Below are 21,217 nucleotides of genomic sequence, written 5' to 3' on the forward strand. Positions count from 1 at the left end.
CACATACATCTTTATCTATGGCCTGTACCATAACCGTATATCTTTATATATGGCATGTACCATTAACACGTATATCTTTATATATGGCTTGTACCATTAACACATATATCTTTATCTATGGCTTGTACCATTAACACGTATATCTTTATCTATTGCCTGTACCATTAGCACATCTATCTTTATCTATGGCCTGTACCATTAACACATATATCTTTATCTATGGCCTGTACCATTAGCACGTCTATCTTTATCTATGGCCTGTACCATTAACACATATATCTTTATCTATGGCTTGTACCATTAACACGTATATCTTTATCTATGGCCTGTACCATTAGCACGTCTATCTTTATCTATGGCCTGTACCATTAACACATATATCTTTATCTATGGCCTGTACCATTAACACATATATCTTTATCTATGGCCTGTACCATTAACACATATATCTTTATCTATGGCTTGTACCATTAACACATATATCTTTATATATGGCCTGTTCCATTAACACATCTATCTTTATCTATGGCCTGTACGATTAACACATATATCTTTATCTATGGCCTGTACCATTAACACATATATCTTTTTCTATGGCCTGTACCATTAACACATATATCTTTATATATGGCCTGTACCATTAACACATATGTCTTTATCTATGGCCTGTACCATTAACACATATATCTTTATCTATGGCCTGTACCATTAACACATATATCTTTATCTATGGTCTGTACCATTAACACATATATTTTTATCTATGGCATGTACCATTAACACATCTATCTTTATCTATGCCTGGCACATATCTGTATGTGTGCCTCCTGTCAGTTTAATCACGTATCCATCTAAATGTCTATCTGTATTTGACTTTTTAAGTACTTGTAAGTAGCTTGATGATAGCTGATTGTCTGTCTGTCTGCATACATTATCTATATATAAGACTGCTTGAAAATCAAAGCCTCCCAGCAGGTCGTGATGATTAAAAATTACACTAAGTCTCAATTTTTATGAGATCGAGATCAATTTGTATTTGACGAGGTTGATATGTCTGTTTTCTGTATCTACAATTGCGTGTCTTTCAAAGAACAATGTCTCTCTCTCTCTCTGTCTCTCTCTCTGTATATATGATGTAATCGGTCTTTAATATAATTTATTGGTATGTCTTTGATGAAGGCTTCCATTTCAACTACGGAACGTTAAGATAAAACACAAAAAGTACACGTGAGATTGGAAAGGTAAAATGCCTTTGATACCAATCGTAAATTAGTATGGAACTTTAATACAAATGATAACGGTCTTTAAACGTCATTACGTCAAGAATCTAAATTAAGATGAGTATTATGTGTTGCACCTAGACAAAGGTGTTGAAATGTTGTTAGTGGTGGTCAAGATCGAGAGAGAGAGAGAGAGAGAGAGAGAAAGAGAGAGAGAGAGAGAGAGAGAGAGAATAATTCAGTAAATCAGTAATCGATAAATAACTCGATCGTGACTTATTAGGAATGTGTATTTAGAGGCCTGTTCTGCTCTCTCACCCTGACAAGGTCGAAATCTGTTAAATACTTGTACATGTAATTCAAGTAATGTTTAACGATGGTGTTCCGATGTGTACCAACTAGTTCACCAATGAGACACACATTGAGAAAATAAATCAGTCACTCCATATACAATAAATAAATAGGATATAAACGCTGAAAATTGTAGAGAAGGAAGGCACATTCATAGATAGCGACCTGTTGGCCAGCCAAGACAATCAAAATATGTAAAATAAGTAATTAAAGCATAATCAACGGATGTAAATAACGCTTTGCATATATTCCTTATCCCCACTAATACTGATGGAAATGTATACATGTATGATCCGGTGTATGGTATATATATATATATATATATATATATATATATATATATATATATATATATATCCAGTTATCGTATATAACTACATATAATCGATTTAAAAGTTGAAATGACACATAATATCAGTAACTGTGGATAATACATTCCTAACAATGAAAATCAATGCCTACAGTTTGCAATTTTCTCCATGTAATTAAACGCGGTAATTAGCCCGAGATTTAATTTACAGTTTTATCTGGTGATGATTTTGTGATCTTTGCTTTTTACCTTTATATCCGTTTAAGGTGAACCAAATATATCCTACAGTTAATATGATTCGTGTAATATAAATCGTATAATAAGGTGATTATAGAAATGTACAACTGAACGTCTTACCTTGCCATCTCAAACACAAGTTATCTGCACCCGGTAATGTTTAGACGTACAGGTAAAATTTATACCCCAGTATTTTTTGTTCAATACCATCACTTTATTTCTTGTATCTAATGATACCCGATACTAGAGGCACTCCTGACTGCATGATTTTACTTGAAAACTTGCTCTACGATACCTTTATATACCTCATAATCAAACTGCCATATGGTACCTAGTAAAAACGCTTGTTTGGAGGACTAAGTAATTGCACAAGAAAAAATATATTTCTGGTTTGTCAATCATTCAGTACCTTTTAGTACAATTCTTAATTATCTAGATACAGCAGCTAGAAGGGATATGTGTTGTATTTTTTTAGATAGAATTTTAGCATAGTGATTTTTCTGAGATTTTAGAGAGAGAGAGAGAATTCCAAAACGAAATTTTTATCAATTTGCGGAATTTTAAATGCGTTCTTCAAAGTAGCTAATACCTTTACATTCAAAGTGATATTTTCTTATTTTTTATGCCATTTCAGAAAGGTTCAGATATGGAAATAGCACATTCCCACGTTCACCGACAAGGCACGTTTCTTGTGATATTTACTACGTATGGCTACCTATACAAAAACGATTGATATAATCGAGTCTTTATACCGACATAGAATTCGCATATACTTGTTCTAATTTCATTCAGAAGTGTCCCATTAGCTAGAGAAAAACAGATCAGCTGTACTGAACGTCATTCTCTCCATTTGCGACATCACTCATCTGCTTAAGTAAAATAATCTACTACAAATACAGACTTCTACCTAGAATCGCTGACGTAAAGAGTGCCACTTGTCTTTCAGGGCGTATACAGACTATTAACTCTTACAGCGACCTTCAAATAAGAAAATAAAAGCCATAAATAGCAACATTTGCCCCCTCTGAGTGTTTCTGTAGATCTATTACATTGATCCTTAACCGCGAAGGCAAGGCTGAATCAAAAGTAAATACAAACAAAAAGTCATTGGGACATAGAATGAATTCGAACAGATTGAATTAGGTTCAGTTAACTAAGATCTGTCGCTCTATCATTCCAGGTGTGATGGTTGAATATTTTATCGGGACTAAATACAATAGATAATCTGACCTTGTTTCCGTTTTGAGCAATAGTTACACACTTGCAAATACCCTCTCGTTTGTCTACATACAAAGTTGTTGTTGTTGTTGTTGTTGGGTTTAACGCCATTTTTCAGCACACGATAGGCTATACATGGCTGCCAGTATTAATGGTGGAGGAAGAACCCGGGAAAACCCCGGAAAGAACCACCGACCCACGAGAAGCAACTGGCAAGCTTCCTCACATACCCACATTGGCTGAATCAGAGACTCGAACCCACGCAGACAGAGGTGAGATGGCAGTGATCCGTAACGAAGAACGCTTTAGACCACTCGGCCACTCGGGGCCCCAGATACAAAAGAATAACAGGTGTATTGTCTTTGAACAGATGAAAATGCGTATAATTTGTCTCGGATAGCGCTCATCCACAACTCGAAGAGCGAACTTTAAAATTTGCAGTCACATAATGCGCTTGAAGCTACAATTCTACACTGTTCTGTTTTTCATTTTCATCGAACGTGGTAGACCGCGATCTACCCGTGTATTATATGACGGCAGATCATGGCCTAGAGTGTATCATACACGGGTACACGCAATATATGGCGAATAGAAATAAAGATACGAAGCCAAGCCAACGAAGCAAGAAAAGTACTTATCAACACAGAAAATTTAAACCTTGCTCTATTTTGCAAAAAAACTTGTATAGCTTGAACTGTTGAAACGAACATAAGACTTCCTCTTTTGGTAAAATTCCTTTTTCGCCGGAGAATTTTCAACGCGATTATATATATATATATATATATATATATATATATATATATATATATATATATATATAAGCGAAAAAAGTGTGCTTCTTGTGTCCAATCGACTTTTTCATTGACACTTGGGGAAATATTTCATAAAGATACAGTGATCATGGTCAAATCTTTCGGAACAATTCAAATGCTCTCATGAATTCATTCAAAACAGAGATGTATTCTGACAAAGACCTATATTAAACGGTTAACTGTAAACAAAATTAATAAAAAGACAAAACTGGAAATTCTACTAAAATGTGTATCAAACTTGAGCTTTCGACACCAAGTTATGCTTACGAATTATATACTTAGATATTGTTAAGAAATATATGTGGGTAAATCCAAATTTTCTAGTTGTGAAAGTCATGGCCAGCCACGTGTCTGCCTGCTGATTAATTTTGTTCATGCCATTACAAAAGAGATAATGCCTTACCATTAGAACAATGCCTGCCGTGACATACTGCCCTTGCTTTTTATTCTCTGTCTCTAATGAGACCTGTACACTATTGTTATCTAAGTGCACATTTTCAAAAAAGTATGTCATTGTTATTTGATCTCCTGTTCAGTGATACAATCTCTTTCATGATTAACGTTACTAATTTCGTGTTGCAGACTACACTGAGACGCAATCTGCAAGTAATCTGCCAGGAAGGTAACAATATGACACCAAAATGAATTAGTGAGTTCGAAGTGTATTGTTGTTTGAAACTGACATGATTCAAGGGTATCCAAAGTGCACACATTATGTGCAATTGCATGAAAAGGCATGTTTTGCATGTCACAAACTTGAAACTCGTTCTTTTAACAGATATTGGCAATCTCGCTTTTTCATTCTGCATGAACGAGATTTTTGGAATAAATTGTGTATATCATTCAGATCATACACACACATACATACATGCATACAGACAAACATACATGCATATATACAGACGGACGTACATACATACATACAAACATACATATATACAACAGACAGACAGACAGGCAGACATACATACATACATACATACATACATACATACCGACAGACAGACATAAAGACATACAAACAGGCAGACATACAGACATATATGTGACTTGGATTTTTAACGTAGCTTTAGCAATTTTTCAGTCATATCGCTACGATGTCTACAGTGTGGCCGTTTATGGTGATATCTAGCAATGGGGCATCATCCCGCAGACATGTAGCATATGTCCCACCCAGTAACCTTAACCTAACACCAGGTCGACCAGTCCTAACACTAACCTCTTAATGCTGAGCGCCAACCGAGACAGCTGTTAGTACCAATTTTGTAAGTCTTTGGTATGACTTTGCCGGGGATCGAGACTACGACCTCCTGCAACCGAGGCGGACGCTTTAAACATCTGGCCACCAGAGCGGTTACATAATACATACATACATACATACATACATACACAGGATTATTCGGCTTGGACGATAATTAACTAGATAAATCGACAGACTGAAGATGGACGGATAGACCGACAATTAGAGAGCTAGTTAGTTAGCTTGCTTCTTAGAATAGATCCAGAGGTGGTCAAAGTTGTGTCTCACAGTATCCTGTATATCATTTAAAATCCATGGATGATTAGACTGTTTTACTTTACATCAGATTAAATGATAGAGACGTTTAATTTATTTATCAACAAACAGTTAAATTATGTATGACCTGTTTCACAGTGGGAATCTTAAAAACTGCTAAGAAACTAGAAAATGATTATTTTTAAACGTAATAGAGGGTGAATGTCATTTTATACAAAAATATCCGAGTTACATGGAATATAGACGCAAGCATATACCTAAATATTACTAAAGGTGTTTAGCTATGGAAAAAATTGATCTACTTTTAAATAATAATTACAAAAATATGGGAATTTTTTTAGATCCTTTGAATGAGAAAATGAATGACTTTCATTTAATTAATTGAAATTTTTTAAGTACACTTTCTCATCCAGCCTTATTCAACTACTATGAAAGACAATTATATATTTTAAACTTGTTGCTTTAATAGCTTAAGTTGGTAATAGTGTATGCACTTTTTCCTGTTGAAACGGACTTGTTTGTATTGTATAATCTTTCAATGGTCATTTTTTTTTTGGGGGGGGGGTCTTATCCTGATTGTCTGCTAATTAGTCTTTGTACTAATTAACATGAATTCAAGAATAATAATGATTCATATTTTGGCGAAAACGTCAAAAATTTTGATAATTATTCATTCTGTTGTGAGCTCCCTTACACCTTATGATTGGAAGATACTGATCTATTGTTTCATATGTGTCTCCCATTAATTCGTTTTTGGTGGTAATAATAATTGTTGTATATTAATATGTTTGAAAATGCCCGATAGGCTAAAAAGCAATAAAGATTCTTGGTTTATAAATTAAAATAAATATTCGAGAACCAATCACATAAAACAAAAAAAAAAAGAGTCACCAAATTGTATTTGAAATCAGGATATAGCTTTCACTGACTGTTTTCTTCATGTAAGTCATATTATCAAAATATACACACAGACACACAGACATATACACAGAGACACACACACAGTTCCCTAAAATTCATCGGTGTCTAATAAGCTGAGCGTGCATACTAGTAATACAAACTTGTCAGCGTTTTGTACTGTTTAAAGTTAAAAAACACTAATGGGCATATATGCAGTACCCAAGTTATTATCGGGTAAAGGGGCGGGGGGCTTTTGTATATATTAATACTGGTCTCCTACATATGAGCTTTAATTTGTTTAAAGACACTTTATGAACGAGGTGGGGGGAAATAATAGGGTGTATGGATGCTTTGATATAATTATCTGCGAAAGCCAACATTAAAACAATAGAATAAGGATCTTTGGTAGATTTTATGAAATGGTGACGTGTTCTCGAAACATTTCGAAGACTGAAATTCAATCTTGAGTTTCAGGTCCCAAACTGCCAACAATCTGTAATTTTTATAAGAATTTAAAAACAAAAAAAAAATATTAACAAAAAATGTTCATTCTCTAAACTCTAGTCACTCCCTTAGGCTGTATTTTATTGATCTTGATATAATGTAAGTATCTTCTCCGATAAAATCTGCAATGTCTATTGGCCAAATAAAATCTCCATTGAGAACCTGTATGAAAAGACAAGATGTAACATTTCCCTAGACATCAAGATGCGCAGGATCAAATGGCGTAATGAAGATGCCCCAAGAACGGCTACCCAAGGTAGCCCTCAGATGGACACAAGCTGGTAAGAGCAAATGCGGACGGCCAAAGATAACATGGCGAAGGACGGTATGACCGAGCTGGAAGAGATGGGACTTTCCTGAGTCGAGGCATAGGCCATTGCTCAAGAAGAACCTAGATGGCGAAAGATAGTTGCAGCCCTATATCATAGGCAGGACGAAGATATTAGGGTTTTGAGCATGGGGCTGGAGTTTAGTACTCAAACAGTTTTGAGCATGGGTATAGTGTTTCGTACTTCAAACAGTTTTGAGCATGGGTATAGTGTTTCGTACTCAAACAGTTTTGAGCATGGGTATAGTGTTTCGTACTCAAACAGTTTTGAGCATGGGTATAGTGTTTCGTGCTCAAACAGTTTTGAGCATGGGTATAGTGTTTCGTACTCAAACAGTTTTGAGCATGGTTATAGTGTTTCGTATTCAAACAGTTTTGAGCATGGTTATAGTGTTTCGTACTCAAACAGTTTTGAGCATGGGTATAGTGTTTCGTACTCAAACAGTTTTGAGAATACGGGATAGTGTTTCGTACTCAAACAGTTTTGAGCATGGGTACAATGTTTCGTATTGAAACAGTTTTGAGCATTGGTATAGTGTTTCGTACTCAACCCGTTTTGAGAATACGGGATAGTTTTGACAACTAAAACGTAATTTTCAAACACAACAAAAATGATGCATGTTTTCAAGTTTGTTCGAACAAAGTCAAAGTGGCGGCCTAGGAGCCCTTTTTGAAATCGCTGATAAGATCAGATCCTGTGGTCCATAGACCCAAAATAAAAGCCATAAATAGCAACATTTGCCCCCTCTGAGTGTTTCTGTAGATCTATTACATTTATCCTTAACCGCGAAGGCAAGGCTGAATCAAAAGTAAATACAAACAAAAAGTCATTGGGACATAGAATGAATTGAACAGATTGAATTAGGTTCAGTTAACTAAGATCTGTCGCTCTATCATTCCAGCGGACATTATAGATACAGGCTATCCAGGTGTGATGGTTGAATATTTTATCGGGACTAATATACAATAGATAATCTGACCTTGTTTCCGTTTTGAGCAATAGTTACACACTTGCAAATACCCTCTCGTTTGTCTAGATACAAAAGAATAACAGGTGTATTGTCTTTGAACAGACGAAAATGTGTATAATTTGTCTCGGATAGCGCTCATCCACAACTCGAAGAGCGAACTTTAAAATTTGCAGTCACATAATGCGCTTGAAGCTACAATTCTACACTGTTCTGTTTTTCATTTTCGTCGAACGTGGTAGACCGCGATCTACCCGTGTATTATATGACGGCAGATCATGGTTATGAGTGTATCATACACAGGTACACGCAATACATGGCGAATAGAAATAAAGATACGAAGCCAAGCCAACGAAGCAAGAAGAGTACTAATCCACACAGGAAATTTAAACCGTGCTCTATTTTGCAAAACAAAGGTATAGCTTGAACGTATGTGCCTTATAAAACTGTTGAAACAAGCATAAGACTTCCTCTTTTGGTAAAATTCCTTTTTAGCAGGAGAATTTTCAACGCAATTATATATATATATATATATATATATATATATATATATATATATATATATATATATATATATATATATATATGTACAAGCGAAAAAAGTGTGCTTCTTGTGATCAATCCACTCTTTTTCATTAACACTTGGGAACATATTTCATAAAGATACAGTGATCATGGTCAAATCTTTCGGAACAATTCGAATGCTCTCATGAATTCATTCAAAACAGAGATGTATTCTGACAAAGACCTATATTAAACGGTTAACTATAAACAAAATTAATAAAAAGACAAAACTGGAAATTCTACTAAAACTGTGTGTCAAACTTGAGTTTTCGACACCAAGTTATGCTTACGAATTATATACTTAGATATTGTCAAGAAATATATGTGGGTGAATCCAAATTTTCTAGTTGTGAAAGTCATGGCCAGCCACGTGTCTGCCTGCTGATTAATTTTGTTCATGCCATTACAAAAGAGATAATGCCTTACCATTAGAACAATGCCTGCCGTGACATACTGCCCTTGCTTTTATTCTCTGTCTCTAATGAGACCTGTACACTATTGTTATCTAAGTGCACATTTTCAAAAAAGTATGTCATTGTTATTTGATCTCCTGTTCAATGATACAATCTCTTTCATGATTAACGTTACTAATTTCGTGTTGCAGACTACACTGAAACGCAATCTGCAAGTGATCTGCCAGGAAGGTAACAATATGACACCAAAATGATTAGTGAGTTCGAAGTGTATTGTTGTTTGAAACTGACATGATTCAAGGGTATCCAAAGTGCACACATTATGTGCAATTGCATGAAAAGGCATGTTTTGCGTGTCACAAACTTGAAACTCGTTCTTTTAACAGATATTGGCAATCTCGCTTTTTCATTCTGCATGAACGAGATTTTTGGAATAAATTGTGTATATCATTCAGATGATACACACACATACATACATGCACACATACATACAGACAGACATTCATACAGACGGACAGACATACATACATACAAACGTACATACATACATAGAGACAGACAGACAGGCAGGCAGGCATACATACATACAGACATACATACAGACGGACAGACATACATACATACAAACGTACATACATGCATACAGACAGACAGACAGGCAGGCAGGCATACATACATACATACATACACGGGATTATTCGGCTTGGACGATAATTAACTAGATAAATCGACAGACTGAAGATGGACGGATAGACCGACAGTTAGAGAGCTAGGTAGTTAGCTTGTTTCTTAGAATAGATCCAGAGGTGGTCAAAGCTGTGTCTCACAGTATCCTATATATCATTTAAAATCCATGGATGATTAGACTGTTTTACTTTACGTCAGATTAAATGATTGAGACGTTTAATTTATTTATCAACAAACAATTAAAATATGTGTGGACCTGTTTCACAGTGGGAATCTTAAAAACTGCTAAGAAACTAGAAAACGAATTTTTTTAAACGTAATAGAGGGTGAATGTCATTTTATACAAAAATATCCGAGTTACATGGTATATAGACGCAAGCATATACCTAAATATTACTAGAGGTGTATAGCTATGGAAAAAATTGATCTACTTTTAAATAATAATAAAAATATATGGGATTTTTTTTTAGATCCTTTGAATAAGAAAATGAATTACTTTCAATTAATTAATTGAAATTTTTTAAGTACACTTTCTCATCCAGCCTTATTCAACTACTATGAAAGACAAAATTATATATTTTAAACTTGTTGCTTTAATAGCTTAAGTTGGTGATAGTGTATGCACTTTTTCCTGTTGAAACGGACTTTTTTGTATTGTATAATCTTTCAATGGTCTTTTTTTTGGGGGGGGGGGGGCCTTATCCTCATTGTCTGCTAATTAGTTTTTGTACTAATTAACATGAATTCAAGAATAATAATGATTTATAATTTGGCAAAAACGTCAAAATTTTTGATTATGATTCATTCTGTTGTGAGCTCCCTTACACCTTATGATTGGAAGATACTGATCTATTGTTTCATATGTGTCTCCCATTAATTCATTTTTGGTGGTAATAATAATTGTTGTATATTGATATGTTTGAAAATGCCTGATAGGCTAAAAAGCAATAAAGATTCTTGGTTTATAAATTAAAATAAATATTCGAGAACCAATCACATAAAACAAAAATAGTCGCCAAATTTATTTGAAATCAGGATATAGCTTTCACCGACTGTTTTCTTCATGTAAGTCATATTATCAAAATATACACACAGACACACAGACATACACATAGACACACACACACAGTTCCCTAAAATTCATCGGTGTCTACTAAGCTGAGCGTGCATACTAATAAGACTTAAACTTGTTAGCGTTTTGTACTGTTTAAAGTTAAAAAATAGTAATGGGCATATATGCAGTACCCAAGATATTATCGGGTAAGGGGGGGGGGCTTTTGTATATATTAAAACAGCCTCCTACATATGAGCTTTAATTTGTTTAAAGACACTTTATGAACGGGGTGGTGGTGGCAATAATAGGGTGTATGGATGCTTAGATATAATTATTTGCAAAAGCCAACATTAAAACAATAGGATAAGGATCTTTGGTAGATTTTATGAAATGGTGACGTGTTCTCGAAACATTTCGAAGACTGAAATTCAATCTTTAGTTCCAGGTCCCAAACTGCCAACAATCTGTAATTTTGATAAGAATTTTTAAAAAGAAGAATATAAACAAAAAATGTTCATTCTCTAAACTCTAGTCCCTCCCTTAGGCTGTATTTTATTGATCTTGATATAATGTAAGTATCTTCTCCGATAAAATCTGCAACGTCTATTGGCCAAATAAGATCTCCACTGAGAACCTGTATGAAAAGACGGGATGTAACATTTCCCTAGACATCAAGATGCGCAGGATCAAATGGCGTAATGAAGATGCCCCAAGAACGGCTACCCAAGGTAGCCCTCAGATGGACACAAGCTGGTAAAAGCAAATGCGGACGGCCAAAGATAACATGGCGAAGGACAGTATGACCGAGCTGGAAGAGATGGGACTTTCCTGAGTCGAGGCATAGGCCATTGCTAAAGACGAACCTAGATGGCGAAAGATAATTGCAGCCCTATGTCCCAGACAGGACGAAGAGGACTAACTAATCTTCTCCGATATTAGGGTTTATGAGCATGGGGCTGGAGTTTGGTACTCAAACTGTTTTGAGCATGGGTATAGTGTTTCGTACTCAAACAGTTTTGAGAATACGGGATAGTTTTGACAACTAAAACGTAATTTTCAAACACAACAAAAATGATACATGTTTTCAAGTTTGTTCGATCAGAGTTGAAGTGGCGGCCTAAGGGCCCTTATTGAAATCGCTGTTAAGATCAGATCCTGTCGTCCATAGACAACAAACCCAACCCCCTGAACAAGAATGATTTATTTATTTATCAGTTATCGACCCACCTGGTACCGATTATTATCTTTGTTAGAAATATACTACAGTACTCCAGTACAGATATTTCTCAACGACAGCGTTCAGTGTAGAAACGATTAAACAATGTACGGATATATCTTTATTTCATTCCCCGTTCACTGATTAAGGGGTATCACAATTTCGGAATAAGAAATTGTAAGTCTCCTACTTAAATTTGATTTTTTTTAATTTAAAAAAAAAAAAACTCTTTTGATCTGGGAAACTGATTTTCATGTTAATCAGAGATAGAAAAAGCAACATGTATATAACTGCATAGTAGTGAGCATGCTGAAGGACAATCAAATCATACAGACATCTTTAAATTGATAGAATTTAACTAGATGAACACGAAATACAAACCAGGTATTCACATGTACATTTATTTAAAGAGGCGGGTCAGTAAAAATTATATTAATATTAAATAGCACGGGTGTTGTTTGAAAGATGGAAAAGAAATTGTAGAAAAACAAATATGTTTATATCTTTGAAACGTATTTGTAAAGAGTACAAGTTGAAAACAATGCGATTTAACCTAATTTTAAATAGTAATGAATTCCAAGTATCATGATCAATATCAATCTTCGTTTTCAGGAATATTTGTATGGTAAAGTGTATGGCTCATTAGTTGGTTTTCAAAGGCTTTTTTCAATACACTGCTGTTTATATCATTCAAAGAAAATACCGTCCACATTAACTCATAAGTCAAGTCCAACTGCAAACGACATAGACCCTGATCTGACGTCGCATAATGCGCCGGCATATCATGATCTATTTTATTTGTTCTACTGATTACATATAACAAACTGTATAAACTCAGACCGGCCGGCGCATTATGCGACGGCGCGGCAGATGTGGGTCCGTGCAGTTTGCTGTTGGACTGGATGCATAAACTATGACCATGCCCTGTAATAAAGTGTGTCTTTTGCTGTTCAATATGCAGGATAGATTCTCGAGGTTATTTCCGATACACATGGTGTTTCTCAATGAGTACGAAGAAATTGAGCAATTTTTTTTATATAAAAGAAAACATTTCGGACATCTAGTTATAGTACTTGATTATTAGAAATTAGAAATAATAATAAGACAATGAGAAGAATATACTGGCTAAGGAAAAACTTCAATGAAGAAAAACGTACTGTACTTTTAAAATATTGGATTTATTTGTATATTTTGTGTCCTTTGACACTTTCTCGTCACGTTGCACCCACACAAAGACACGGAATACACACAACAATGGTACATAATTATTTAATGGAATGATACCACAATTTGTATACATCTTTCACAAAGTATGTATGTATGTATGTATGTATGTTTAAAAATATTTTTTAACAAAAACGCTGTATAGGATATGTCAACATTTGTATTTACTGAGTACTCGGACCGCAAAAGGAATCAGTGTAAATAAAACTAGAATTCACCTGTAAACTTTGGTATAATGAACTCACCTCACTTCCATTTGTAACATTTCGTCTGCTTCGCTAATGATCTGCGAACAAGTAGCCATTTAAGCAGCCAGTCCCATATGGCATGTCAAACCCCTCTAAAGACCAAGCGTTTTAACCGCATGAAAAGTCGCCATTTTCCACTCGCTTTGGAAAAAGTAACTCCTAAATATGTTGGCTATTCTTACAAATATCGCATATCTTCATGACGGCTTGTTTCAACAAGAGGACACCACTGATTACAAACTAAACAATGAACATCGGCAATTGAATAGAGGCGCGGATCAAGAGGGTTAATACTATTAGTACGGAATAGCGAACAATCTGAATGCGTTCCAAATCATGCGATCACTCGGAACATTTAACACTTTAGAAAACGTCCTGCACTATTGTTCCAGTGGAGATTTTACTGTTCGTTCAAGTTAAAAGAGGTATTGTGTCCGCTACAACACGAATCAACTCAAAACAAAGTGAAAACTGGGATAGTTACATACTTCAGGGAAAGAATTATAATTATTACATGAACAATAGAAGCTAGAACATTGTCCGCGACTTGAAATCCAGTAAATGTACTTACGACATAGCGCGACACTTTTGCACTAACAATATTGGAACTCACGTGCCTTTTGAACAATTTCTTTTTAAAAGGAAATGTTATTTCGTAATTTGTAAATAATAAGATTCATTCTGTGAACAATAGAAAGAATAAGGCCAATACACAGTGTGCCTAGTTCAAACTATTACCTGAAATTTCGAAAATGAATTTCCTAGTACTAATGGAATAGTTTGAGCCAGACAAAGCATGTACTATAAATGAACTCAGAGCTACAGGGGCCTTTGATATGATATTGCAACAAGGATAATAAATGGTATATCAAAGAAATGATAATTAAAAAGTAGGAGTTGCTGATTGCTGTAATTACGATTGATCTTTCTAAACCTTTTTAATTCAACAGATTTCGAGTTCGAATTCCAAGAGAAATGAAATAATTGAAAAATTCTAATGATAGGACAAACACCTGCCATTATAGTTTAAGTGCATGCGAATACCATAGTCTGATTGGTTCAAATTATCGGCTAGAAGATCCATTGCAGTGATGCATTCGTATCAGCTAGACTAATCTTACATACTGTCCATAAAAGACCCTCCATTAGGAAAATTTAAATTTAATTCAGCCTTGACCCATAACCATTTATAATGCCAGTTCTGGAAAATGTTGATGCCCACCTGCTCAAGTTTAACAAAATAAGTCAGCCAGATGCCAAATGTGACTTTTGCTAAAATAGCGACAGCCTTTATATGTAATACTATGATAAATATATGTAAGCTATTTTTATTTAATAAATAAAGTTAAAAATATTATGAATAAATAATTTACACTTTAAAGTATTAGACAAATCTGAGTATGGCATTCGTTTTAATGCCAAAGCCCTGTTCTTTCCCTTCTCTACGTGTTTGATGACAACCATTTTGCCCCAATTTCTAAATCACGACAGTAGTGAATAGGGATAGTATAGGGTCTATGGGACTTATCATTAAAAACACCCCTGGGACAATATAGGGTCTATGTAAATTTAACATGGACAAAAATCGTGGGACAATATAGGGTCTATGGGAATTAACATGGCCAAAAACCCATGGGACTGTATAGGGTCTATGTAAATTTAACATGGACAAAAACCCCTGGGACTGTATAGGGTCTATGTAAAATTGAAACAGGGAGGGTCTCTATTTTTTTAAAATAAAAAACAAAATAAAAAAGGGGTAGGCAATTGAAAGGCTATCTCTTTTCGAGAAATATGGCTGGCCCTGAAAAGGGCCTTTGGGTTTCTTCTAACACTTCCACTTCTTCAACCATCTTCTCACTTTTGTCACTATTCCTGTCTTCTTTTTCTCCTTTTCCGGCATCCAGTCAGGATGACCTAGAGCTCTAAACTTTTCCTGAACTTTTATCCAATTCTCATTCAACCTCTCAAACTCTGCCTGTTTCTTCTTGTTTTCCACATCTTTTCTTTCTTCCCTCCATTTCACTTTAATCTTCTCTACTTCTTCCTCCATTACTTTTCTCATCAGATCTTCCCATTTCTTCACCTTTTCCAATCCCCATTTTACATTTCTCCACTCTGTCCAGTACAATATTTTTTCTAGGAAGCACCTGACTTGGATGACATTATCCAGTGCTTCCTTCAAACTTCCCACTCTGAAGTAAGGTGGGTTAATGAAGTCTCTTGACTTATTGACTTCTTCTTCAATCATCCCTGCTATGATATCTCTTGCTGTCTTTAGGCCTTGAACTTGACTCGTTGCAAAGTCTTTCATATCTCCATGCCTCCACTCCTCTTCTATTCTTCCTAAAACATATTCTACATCCATTATCCAGAAATAGATGTCTCTCAGTAGATTGAATAGAACTGATACTTGAGTCATTTTGTCTCAATTATTCCGTAGAATGGTTCCAACGACGAACATGGTGGGTTCTTATAGTGAAAGCGCGGACGTGATAGAAAACATCCCCTTAAAACATAGAATTGATCTTACATAGATCATAACCAAAAACAACAACGCGCGGACGTGAAGGAAAACATCCCCCACTTTCTCATTTCATATAATACAACTCTAACTATACTCTTCACATACGCTAAGAAACCCATAATCTACTATTCACACGAACATACTTGAGTTCTTACAAACACTAACACACCAACACATACCCTCTCACTATCTTATAAAAGAGTTAGTGTTTATATTCACACTACTCTACCTACACATCGGCAAATTAATAGTTATTTCTTTTCTAGAGTATTGGGTAGCCCTGAAAAGGGCTGTTTTTTTGAACTCCAGATGCAACTATCTAATGATTGCACCTTCCTGGCCTGGCGCCGCACACGCATCTTCTTCCCCAGTCTCCTTTCACCTTTCTTCTGGGGAGCGAAGAGGGAGGATGATTCGCTTCAGCACCCCAATCCTCTGTCTCGGGAATATTGAACGACATCATCTCTTCTCTTTTCTTTTCCTCCTCTTCCCTCTGTCTTCTCTCCTCTTCTTCCTTCTTTATTCTTTCTTCTTCTATTATAGCCTCCGCAGCCAGTTCATTTACCAGGCTCCTGACATATTCCAGATGTATCTGGAGTTCAAGAAGTTTGCTTATTCTGCTACTATTCATTCTTGTGTTGATCAATCAACAAGGGTAGCTAGACTGCCGAGCGAGTTTCAATTTATACTGAAAGCGCGGACGTGATGGAAAACATCCCCTTAAAACATAAAATTGATCTTACATAGATCATAACCAAAAACAACAACGCGCGGACCTAAAAGAAACACTCACTCACTTTTTTATGCTACCCATCACTATTTTAAATTTTTTTATAAATCACTTCAATAGACTATCCACATACGCAAAGCAATTCAATCTAATTCCAAATATACACCTCTAACAGCCAAAAAAAACCAAACATCATTTTAATCTACTATCCATACCAACTTATGTGAGCACTTACAAACACTAACACACAAACACATACCCTCACAATTTTTTATAAAAGAGTTAGTGTTTATTTTTACACTACTCTACCTACTCACATTGGCAAATTGATCGCTACTTCTTTTCTAGAGTATTGGGTAGCCCTGAAAAGGGCTGTTTTTTTGTTTGCTATGGCATTCTTTTTTTAGTTTCTAAGAATGCGATGTCCTCTGAGGATAGACTTTCTGGCGATAGGTCTGCTTCTTCGGAAAGAGAAGAAGAACTCTTTGGTGTCGATACGGCAATCGACAAAGCCTCTGTCAGCTTCAGGTTGTTGCTGCTGTTGCTGCTGTCTCTGAAGTCTGTACTTCTCTGTCCATTCTTCTTTCTCCCTGTTCATTTCTTCTCTGAAGAGCTCTTCTATCAGGTCTTCAGTGATTTTTAACATTCTCACATTCTCTATTTCTTCTGGCTTCGGTATCAGACTGTGTCTGACCCTATGCAAATTCACGTAGGCTTCGTTGAGCTTAGCTAGTTTGGAGCACATCTTCTTAGGAGGATGAGTCGACAATGGATGGTTAGACTGGAAACAACCCCGGTTCTTAAAGTCAAAGCGCGTACGTGAAGGAAAACATCCCCCACACGGTTTTCTAGTCGCAACGTTCAGTGAGTGTCATGAGAGGGATAGTAAGAAATGAAAGAGCATCAATCCAACATTCTTATAGCTAAACAAACTACAAAGGCATTTTTTCAAAACACAACATTTTTTATTCAAAAATCACTTAACACTAAACAACAACATTTCTAACATATTTTTAACAATAATCCAACACTATAACATCAAACAATTTTTTCAAAACATCAAACAGTCTACTTTAAACAGGGCTGACAACGTTGTGAATGAAATTGTGATTTCCACTTTTGGAAATCATTAGGCCATTGATGGACACTACGTTTCCTAGCTTGAGACAAAAGATAAGCATAATGGTCACAAAACCATCGATCTACTTTCACATCGTTTCTAGCAGAAAAACGAGGATCAAAATGAGTCACTAAATGTTCTAAGGAATAGCCCAGGCTGCGATGATGCAGAAAATACACACAGTACTGTCCACACACCAAGGAATCTGTGCCTTGTAATTTCACGTTATTGAATCGGGTGGTCTGAGCATTTCTTCTCATAAAGTCGATGATATCGTCTTCCAAAGGGGGCAATCCGTACGAATCGAAATATTCCACACATCCTTCTTGAGGAAAGTAAACGGCTACCCAGTGGGTTCCTGGGAGATGACTGTCGTCCGTGTTGATCACGTAAGCTTGATGGTCTTTAGGTTTGCGATGAGGGAGTTCATCTTTAGCACAGACGACAGGATTCCAAGAAGCCGTATACGAACTGTGGTTCAAAAGGTAATAAAGTTCCCAGGTATCCATTGTTTTGTGTGTTGTTTTCTTCTTCACAGGTAATAATACGTTGTCAATTCGATCCTGACTTTTTGCTTGAAAATGTCTGACGAATAAACGGTTATTCGTTCTGTTTCCTCACTCTGATTCAGGAGAGCTTCGATACGATGGATCTCTTGAGTGGTTAATGGTGGACAAGAATGTTCACGCAAGTCTTTATACCACTGGTGCAACACGTCTTTGTTCGAGATGAGACTCCAAGCTTCGTCCAGATACTCGTTCAATTTTTCTTCTTGACTCAACATCAGGCATTTATCGTGTTGAATTTGACTGGGATGATCGTTTTGACATCCATAACAATTTTTCTTGATCAATTCCGTCATTTTGTCGACCAAGTGTTTGGCAAAACAGCAGATTAAATGGGCTTCTTGTTCTGGCCATCTTGACTTCATTATGATATCTTCTTCGTCTTTGTCTTGGGATTCTTCTTTTTCCACGGTCTCCTTACATTCCATGTCCAAAGTTTCTCCACTAGGTAAAGAGGGATAACAGTCTTCCATGGCTTCTAATAGTCTAGAATGACTTCTCTCAAACTGTTGATTTCTATCGTATTGTCAAATTGTGCATACAGGATGACGTTCAACGTTGGATCAGCAGGGTCTCGGTTTGCAAACTGAATTTCCACACGAATCTGGCCTGATTTTATAGGGTGGAAATGTCCCTCGTCGCTGCCTTGGTCTGGAGTGAAATCGAAAGCCCACAAAGCATAGCCTCCTGCATAATCGTCGTACGTAATCCCGTGACTGGTGTTGGTCCCTAACTGTCCCGTGGCTTCGTACAGGGACAAGTACGATCTCAAGTAATTGTTCTGGGCAAAGTTAGGCTCAAAGGGTCGGGTACACAAGGTCTTGCCGTCGCGACTGACTTCGATTTTGGACACGCTAGAGTGTCGAAACTCAAAAGGATTTTCGTTGTGAAGTCCATTGAAAGCTGAATTCCTGACGATACCAACGATCAAACGTTTGGGTAACTGCCCTTGGAACAGATGATCTTCGATCATGGATCGCTGTCCAACAGGAATGGTGAACGTTTTCACTTCTACGCGTCGTATCGGATACTTGGCGGTCGTTCTGCTCAACGTCTGACTGATGTCGTTACCTACTTTAGGTAACACTTCTACGCGACGCACGTAGAGCCTGGCTTCTTGAATGATGGTTTTGTAAGTGGCATCATTAGCCATCAAATGGAAAGCAGCACTACTGCGATTCAGTCTCAGGCGGATATCCACTCCGTTCAGCAAATACTTTTCTTGTAACCACATGTCCAAATGCAAACGATCCATCAGTTCTAAACTTCGCCCTTGCAGAATTTTAGTTCTACGTGTGTTAAACCCCACATTGTGAGGATTGTCATCTTCTGTCAGGGCTGTGTCGTTAAACGTGTTTGCACCGGCCGTGTCAGGTTTCCATACCACGCAAGCATCCAGATGAGTGTTCTTGGCTTCTTTTCCATACGTCAAGAGATTTTCCATGTAGGCACGATACGGGTAAGTATCCATGCTGCTGCTGACCAGTTTGTTATTCAAGTACAAGTCCACTTCGCTGAACAAGGAATGCATGAAATTGTTGACGGGCGCTACCCTATCATTGGCTCCAGGATTGGTGTTGTCAGTTTTGATCACTTTGACTTTCAAATACAGGTAACTGCTATTCAGATCGATGTAATCTTCGGGTTGTCCTTTGATTTCGAACTCGATAGGAGCGGAATCCGTCAAAGAGGAGACGGGATGAACTTCCACCCACTGGGATTCTTGCATCGTCATCATGGTGGGGGGCATGGCAAACATATCCAGTTCCGTCTTGGAACAAGCACATGACTCTCGGTGCATCATTTTTTTCTGTGTCTCAATAATCGAAAACGTCTAAGTCTCGAACGGTTCTTCTTTTCTTGGCTTTTCTCGCTTGAAGTCTGGTGAAAGGGTGTTTTCTTCGTCGTCTCTTTCTACCTTGTCCTTGCTGAATGCCTGACTCGGTAGCGTGCAGGTCATTTATAGGTGTGTCTCGTCGGCCCAAAATGTCTTTGCCCGTTTGCAGCAAGACATTTTTGCCTGCCCTCATGAAGGCTTCTTTAGGGTTTTGTTTGTGGATGATGACATTTTGGAGAAATTCTTTGCCTTGCGTCAGTGCCGCATCTTTCAAGGCGTACAATCCGCGTGTCACCATCGGTTTCAACACCGGGGCCACCGAACGAAAGGCCGATTTTAACATGTCTCCTAAACCGTGTCCTCGCTGTCGAGCAACCCCTTGGTACACTGGATACATGACTTACTTACGAGTCGTGAGAGAACCGTTTCGAAAATGGAGTTTCACCGTGACTTTTCCTTTGGTGAATGGAATATTTTGTCCCAAATCTCCTTTTATAGTAATGTTGACCGTGTCCAAATACGACTTGCTGACAGGTAAATAGTGAGGATGGACAAATTCGACGTGGACGTGGTAAGTGTTTCCACCTTCCTCGTCAGCGTTCGCGGCAGAATCCACTTTGAAAGGAATGACACGCAGTAACGGTACGGAGGTGTGTCCCACCACGTT

The 21,217-nt window shown here is 36.8% G+C and overlaps 1 protein-coding gene across 2 annotated transcripts in view; it reads right to left on the reverse strand.

Annotated features, from left to right (window-relative positions):
• LOC149772433 (uncharacterized) overlaps window positions 1–14,017 on the reverse strand; it is a 28,499-nt gene extending 14,482 nt beyond the window's left edge. Inside the window, exon 1 of one of the 2 annotated variants that reach the window (XM_089947798.1) lies at window positions 13,768–14,017. In XM_089947798.1, the coding sequence (XP_089803924.1) occupies window positions 13,768–13,826 (59 nt within the window). In that variant the 5' untranslated portion in view covers window positions 13,827–14,017. Of the gene's footprint in view, window positions 1–2,238; window positions 2,373–13,767 lie in introns of those variants that run through there. The other variant, XM_089947799.1, reaches the window with a different exon arrangement.
• Between the last annotated feature and the right edge of the window lie 7,200 nt (window positions 14,018–21,217).

The sequence above is a fragment of the Sinohyriopsis cumingii genome, unplaced genomic scaffold (genome assembly GCF_028554795.1).
Source record: "Sinohyriopsis cumingii isolate HCF-2022 unplaced genomic scaffold, ASM2855479v2 utg001505l, whole genome shotgun sequence".
Classification (NCBI taxonomy): domain Eukaryota; kingdom Metazoa; phylum Mollusca; class Bivalvia; order Unionida; family Unionidae; genus Sinohyriopsis; species Sinohyriopsis cumingii.